This window comes from Micropterus dolomieu, linkage group LG21 (genome assembly GCF_021292245.1).
Source record: "Micropterus dolomieu isolate WLL.071019.BEF.003 ecotype Adirondacks linkage group LG21, ASM2129224v1, whole genome shotgun sequence".
Lineage (NCBI taxonomy): Eukaryota > Metazoa > Chordata > Actinopteri > Centrarchiformes > Centrarchidae > Micropterus > Micropterus dolomieu.
The window spans coordinates 36,183,933-36,191,041 of NC_060170.1; the positions used below are offsets into that span (position 1 = coordinate 36,183,933).

Consider the following 7,109-nt stretch of genomic DNA (forward strand, 5'->3'; position numbering starts at 1 on the left):
CTCTCTCTCTCTCTCCACTGTAACTCCACCTCTCTCTCTCTCTCTCCACTGTAACTCCACCTCTCTCTCTCTCTCTCCACTGTAACTCCACCTCTCTCTCTCTCTCTCCACTGTAACTCCACCTCTCTCTCTCTCTCTCCACTGTAACACTTCCTCTCTCTCTCTCTCTCTCTCCACTGTAACACTTCCTCTCTCTCTCTCTCTCTCTCCACTGTAACACTTCCTCTCTCTCTCTCTCTCCACTGTCAGGCAGGTAACAGACTGGTAACAGGTCAGGTAACAGTCGGGTAACACGTCGGATAACAGGCCAGGCAACAGTCGGGTAACAGGCAACAAACTGGTAACAGGTCAGATAACAGTCAGGTAACAGGCAACAAACTGGTAACAGGTCAGGTAACAGACAGGTAACAAACTGGTAACAGGTCGGGTAACAGGGCAGGTAACAGGCAGGTAACAGGCAGGTAACAGGTCGGGTAACAGGGCAGGTAACAGGTCAGGTAACAGGCAGGTAACAGGTCAAGTCAGGCAACAGGTCAGGTAACAGGCAGATAACAGGTCAGGTAACAGGCAGATAACAGGTCAGGTAACAGGCAGATAACAGGTCAGGCAACAGGTCAGGCAACAGGTCAGGTAACAGGCAGATAACAGGTCAGGCAACAGGTCAGGCAACAGGTCAGGTAACAGGTCAGGTAACAGGTCAGGTAACAGGTCAGGTAACAGGTCAGGTAACAGGCAGGTAACAGGTCAAGTCAGGCAACATGTCAGGTAACAGGTTGGGTAACAGACAGGTAACAAGTCAGGTAACAGGCCAGGTAACAGTCGAGTAACAGGTCAGGTAGCAGTCGAGTGACAGGTCAGGTAGCAGTCGAGTAACAGGTCAGGTAACAGTTCAGGTAGCAGGTCAGGCAACAGGTCAGGTAACAGTCAGGTAACAGGTCAGGTAACAGTCAGGTAACAGGTCAGGTAACAGTCGAGTAACAGGTCGGGCAACAGGCAGGTAACAGGTCGGGTAACAGGTCGGGTCAGGTAACAGGTCGGGTAAGAGGCAGGTAACAGGTCAGGCAACAGGTCAGGTAACAGGTCAGGTAACAGGCAGATAACAGGTCAATTCAGGCAACAGGCAGGTAACAGGTCAAGTCAGGCAACAGGCAGGTAACAGGTCAAGTCAGGCAACAGGCCAGGTAACAGGCCAGGCAACATGTCAGGTAACAGACAGGTGACAGGTCAGGTCAGGCAACAGGTCGGGTAACAGGTCGGGTAACAGGTCGGGTAACAGTCAGGCAACAGGTCGGTTAACAGTCGGGTAGCAGGTCAGGTCAGGCAACAGGTCAGGTTACGGGCCAGGCACCAGTCAGGTAACAGGGCAGGCAACAGTCGAGTAACAGGTCAGGTAACAGGTCAGGTAACAGGCCAGGTAAGAGGCAGGTAACAGTCAAGTAACAGGTCAGGTAACAGGCAGATAACAGGTCAAGTCAGGTAACAGGCAGGTAACAGGCCAGGTAACAGCCAGGTAACAGCCAGGTAACAGCCAGGTAACAGGCAGGTAACAGGGCAGGTAACAGGGCAGGTAACAGGGCAGGTAACAGGCAGGTAACAGGCCAGGTAACAGGCAGGTAACAGGCCAGGTAACAGGCAGGTAACAAGCCAGGTAACAGGCCAGGTAACAGGCCAGGTAACAGGCCAGGTAACAGGCAGGTAACAGGCAGGTAACAGGCCAGGTAACAGGCCAGGTAACAGGCCAGGTAACAGGCCAGGTCACAGGCAGGTAACAAGCCAGGTCACAGGCAGGTAACAGGCCAGGTAACAGGCCACGTAACAGGCCAGGTAACAGGCCAGGTAACAGGCCAGGTAACAGGCCAGGTCACAGTCAGGTCACAGTCAGGTCACAGTTCGGGTGAGGAGGATGAGGAGGATGAGGAACACGTGGTGCAGGTTGGTATATTACACAGCACAACGCCACAGATGTTGCAAGTTTTGAGGAAGCGTGCAATTGGCATGCTGACTGCAGGAATGTCCAGCAGAGCTGTTGCCCGTGAACCGAATGTTAATTTCTTTACCATAAGTCGTCTCCAAAGGCGTTTCAGAGAATTTGGCAGTACATCCAACCGGCCTCACAACCACACCAGCCCAGGACCTTCACATCCAGCACCTCCAAGATCGTCTGAGACCAGCCACCTGGCCACATTTTGGAGTGGCCTTTTATTGTGGCCAGCCTATGGCCTTTTATTGTGGCCAGCTTAAGGCACACCTGTGCAATCCCCATGCTCTCTGATCAGCATCTTGATATGCCACACCTGTGAGGTGGATGGATTATCTGTGCAAAGGAGAAGTGCTCACTAACGCAGATTTTGACAGATTAGTGAACAATATTTGAGAGAAATAGGCCTTTTGTGTACATAGAGAAAGTCTTAGATCTTTGAGTTCAGCTCATGATTCCTTTATAATTTTGTTCAGTGTATTTTGCAGGGATAATGAGGGATGTAGGAGGTACAGGTAAAAGTCATCAGGCGGATATTTCTGGCAGAATCTTTTGTGCACACATAATTCATGATTATTCTATTTTTCTTCTGTATGTTGAGCTGATTTGTTTTATAATGAAGTTTTTATTTGTTTTTTAATATGTTAATGTCAGTAAGTCAGTTAATTTGTTTACGTTTCTATAGTAACAAATTTTGTCATTAAAAAACACGTTGAAAATGGAAGTAAACCCCAACATCAATTCTAACATAAATAAATTAAGTTACTGAGGTCCATTTTTTAAATGATGAATAATAAAGAAAATGAAGGGATAGAAATGCGTTGACTGCAGGTGCTCTGCCCATGTTGTGTCTGAGAGGCAGGCTGATGGACACCGGGGACTCTTCAGAGGAGCTCAGGACACTCATTTAGAAACGCTGCGTAGAAAACTCACTAAAAGTGTTCCTGCGCCCAAAAGCCAAAATGGCGTAGCCACAAAATATTCAGACGTGCAGACGCACACCTGTAAGCAAGTTCCCTTTATAAATCCCAATCAGCTTGAAATGTGGCCCCTGTGAGGGAGCTCCATGTCCGGCCCTTCAAACGCCCACAGCTGCCTGTAAACGCTCAGTGAAGCTCGTTAATATTAACGCGTCCTGACTGCAGGGAGAAAAGGAGGCAGACTCTGACTCTAACTCAGGGACGCTGGCGTTCATTTTGGTGCCCCGGAGGAAAGGGGCCCCGGAGCCCCGCCCCTTTATAACCGACCTGCAGGAAGGGGCCTCCCTCTGAGCAGTGACGTCGCTGGCTGGAGGGGGCCACGCAGACGGGACGACCCAGGTACTGATCTGGATTTCTTTCACACAGCAGCAGGCCTCTTCATCTCAGACCGCTTCATCCTTCTGCCACGTGAGGCGCCGTTTCTCTTCTCTTTATGTGCGGAAGAAGAAGAAGAAGAAGAAGAAGACGTCATCTCTGTGCGCAGGCAGTAGCAGACAGAGGCAGAGAAGATGGCGGACGTGGTGAACGTCGGGGTGAATCTGGACGCTTTCTCTCACGCCATTAATGGCATCCAGGCGCTCCGCTCCAGCGTGAGCCGCGTATTCGAGTCCCTGAAGGACGGCATGAAGAACCGGGAAACCCTAGAAGGCCGGGAGAAGCAGTTTATAGCCGAGTTCCAGGACAATCTGCAGGCAGTCAACAGAGACCTCAAGTGAGTCCGCACACCAGACTCCAGTCAACTTTCAGTCTATTTAAGCCCGTTTATAACGCGCTCCCACCAGACTCCAGTCAACTTTCAGTCGATTTAAGCCCGTTTATAACGCGCTCCCACCAGACTCCAGTCAACTTTCAGTCGATTTAAGCCCGTTTATAACGCGCTCCCACCAGACTCCAGTCAACTTTCAGTCGATTTAAGCCCGTTTAAAACGCGCTCCCACCAGACTCCTGTCAACTTTCAGTCGATTTAAGCCCGTTTAAAACGCGCTCCCACCAGACTCCAGTCAACTTTCAGTCGATTTAAGCCCGTTTATAACGCGCTCCCACCAGACTCCAGTGAACTTTCAGTCGATTTAAGCCCGTTTAAAACGCGCTCCCACCAGACTCCTGTCAACTTTCAGTCGATTTAAGCCCGTTTATAACGCGCTCCCACCAGACTCCAGTCAACTTTCAGTCGATTTAAGCCCGTTTATAACGCGCTCCCACCAGACTCCAGTCAACTTTCAGTCGATTTAAGACCGTTTATAACGCGCTCCCACCAGACTGGAGACATTTCTGCTCTACTCGATACCTGGCTGTTTCGGTCGGTACCGCAAAGGTACCGAGTAGCGATACCTGTCCCTGTTTGGGACCCCGTAGTCGCTCTGGATTCTGCTCTGACCGCTTCGCTGTTTGCTGTCAGGAGGAGCTCGGAGTTAACTGCTTAGATTAAATCAGTTTTTTACTTTAGTTTTTGGGATTACAGCGTTGATTCAGCTTCACTGGAGCTTCTCAGCAGCTTCCCTGCACATTGACTTCATATTTATAGAAAACATTGCTGGAGAAAAGAAAGCGAGGAAGCTGAACTACCTGGTGAGATCAGAAAACATGTCAGTAACTTTATTCCAGCTGTGGTTGTACTTTACTGTGAGCAGGTTAGCATAGCATAGCCCTGATCGAACCAAACTCCATTCAGAAAACAAACGGTTAAACACCTGCCGTCCTGCTGACAGACCTGACAAAGCATGAAATCAGTTTAACAGATCTGCATCATGTAGTCGTTATTTCAGCATCCGTTTGTTGCTCTTTAATCACAGAGCTGCGGTGAGTTGTGTTTATTCGCTTGTGGCGTTGTGTGTGTGAACACTCAGCAGCTGTCCAGCGAGGAATAAACTGGAGTTTCCAACCCCACTACTGCCGTGGACATTATTATCTGTTTAATACTTAATTACTTTCCAAAACTCCCTGCTGCTGCAATTTATTCACTAGTACTGTAATGTCGTGGAAAAATTCAAGACTTGGGCCAGATGAGAAAGCTTGAACTTTTACCAACATTTTTATTATCAACAAAAACAGACACCAATTAGAATACAAAAGTTCCACCGGAGTGAGTCAGAGATCGGTGCAAAATAGAGCCCCATTCTGTTACCAGAACAGAGACCCGAGTCCACAAGAAAACCATGTAACGACTGACTTTCACCTCCTTTTATAGCTCTGTTTCTTGGCTTCACATCATCTCTTGGCTCTCTTTCCTGCTGCACCTGGGTCTGGGAAAGTCCCTGACTGCCTGCTCCTCCTCTGTGTCTTTTGCCCACACTCTGCTTGATCGTGCCATTTCATCCATAACCTGACTTTTATGGAATAAACTGTCGTTTGTGCTCTGTGCTAGAAACAGGACATTCTCACTGTGATGGACTATATTGATGTATGTTTTGTAATACAAAGCACACGAGCTTGCTGACACACACACATGTGCTACTGCTGAGCCTGGGCAGTTAGATACAGAAAGCAGCACACACACTCAGAGCTGTAGAGTTTTAACACTGTCATCCTAACTTTACACTATAAAATAACACTTTACATGATGACAATGTAGACCACCATCGCTCTAGTAATTAATGATAACAATTTAGGCTATAATGCTCCAAAATAATTCACTAGTACTGTCCACCATAACGATTTAAATATTGTACACACGGCTTTATATTTTCTTGTTTTATATTTTCACTCTGATATTTCTGTACTTCTCTATGTAACTTTCTTTCTCTTCCTTTGCCTTTGTGCAGCTGTGACCCAGAGTCACAGAGTCTGAAGGGACTGTTGGATAATCCGACCTCAGAACAACCAAGAACTTCATATTTCTGCCATACAGTACTTAGAGCTGGAACACCACATTCTGGGTCTCAACCCAAACCGACCACAGATTTCAGTGTTACACCTCCGTTAATGCGACTATCCTCTTCCCCTCAGCTCAGAGTCGTATTGAAGCCCGAACCAATCACAAGATAGTCTGATCTGATTACCCCCCCCCCGTCTGTCTCAGTGAGTTGGAGCGTCTCAGTGGTCTGGTGGGTCGGCCCTCAGAGTCTCACCCTCTCCATAACAGCGGCCTTCTCAGTCTGGATCCAGTTCAGGACAAGACCCCGTTATACTCGCAGCTGCTTCAGGCCTACAAGTGGTCCAACAAGGTAAGCATGCTAACAGGACTGCCCTGACACACTGCAGGTGAGTTGATGTGAGCGCTGCGAGGCTCCGTGAATACCTTTTGTATGGTGAGTGTTTGTGTCCAACAGCTGATCAGCTGACTGTGTGACCTCACACTACATCATCATGACGAAGTGTGTCTGTCTGTGTGTAGTTGCAGTACCACGCCGGTTTGGCTTCAAGTTTGTTGAATCAGCAGTCTCTCAAACGATCAGCCAATCAGATGGGAGCTTCAGCCAAGAGACGACCCAAAGTCCAACCCAGTACTCTGGTACTACCTCCTCAGTGAGTACTGCAGTAACATGTACCTGCTATACTGCTATAATACAGCAGGGGTGTGTGTGTGAGTGTGTGTGTTTTCCCTTCAGAAATGAGAATCCCCCCGAGGGGAAATCCTTTTGTCACAGCTGCACCCTTATCAAGGCATCAGGAATAATAATAGAAAGTAGGTAGAATACAGAGTGTAAGTTAAAAACACACGTGCAGTATTTACATGTTAGCGAAGCATCGTCACACTGAATAAAGGTAGTTACCTTAGCGAAGCATCGTCACGCTGAATAAAGGTAGTTACGTTAGCGAAGCATCGTCACGCTGAATAAAGGTAGTTACGTTAGCGAAGCATAGTCACGCTGAATAAAGGTAGTTACGTTAGCGAAGCATCGTCACGCTGAATAAAGGTAGTTACGTTAGCGAAGCATAGTCACGCTGAATAAAGGTAGTTACGTTAGCGAAGCATCGTCACGCTGAATAAAGGTAGTTACGTTAGCGAAGCATCGTCACGCTGAATAAAGGTAGTTACGTTAGCGAAGCATCGTCACGCTGAATAAAGGTAGTTACGTTAGCGAAGCATCGTCACGCTGAATAAAGGTAGTTACGTTAGCGAAGCATCGTCACGCTGAATAAAGGTAGTTACGTTAGCGAAGCATAGTCACGCTGAATAAAGGTAGTTACGTTAGCGAAGCATAGTCACG

At 48.0% G+C, this 7,109-nt stretch overlaps 1 protein-coding gene across 1 annotated transcript in view; it reads left to right on the forward strand.

Moving 5' to 3' along the window:
* Positions 1-3,304: 3,304 nt before the first annotated feature.
* The window catches only part of med27 (mediator complex subunit 27), an 8,525-nt gene continuing 4,720 nt past the window's right edge, over positions 3,305-7,109 (forward strand). Inside the window, exons 1-3 of the mRNA XM_046035863.1 lie at positions 3,305-3,670; positions 5,978-6,122; positions 6,293-6,423. Coding sequence (XP_045891819.1) covers positions 3,468-3,670; positions 5,978-6,122; positions 6,293-6,423 — 479 coding nt within the window. The 5' untranslated portion in view covers positions 3,305-3,467. The remainder of the gene's footprint in view (positions 3,671-5,977; positions 6,123-6,292; positions 6,424-7,109) is intronic.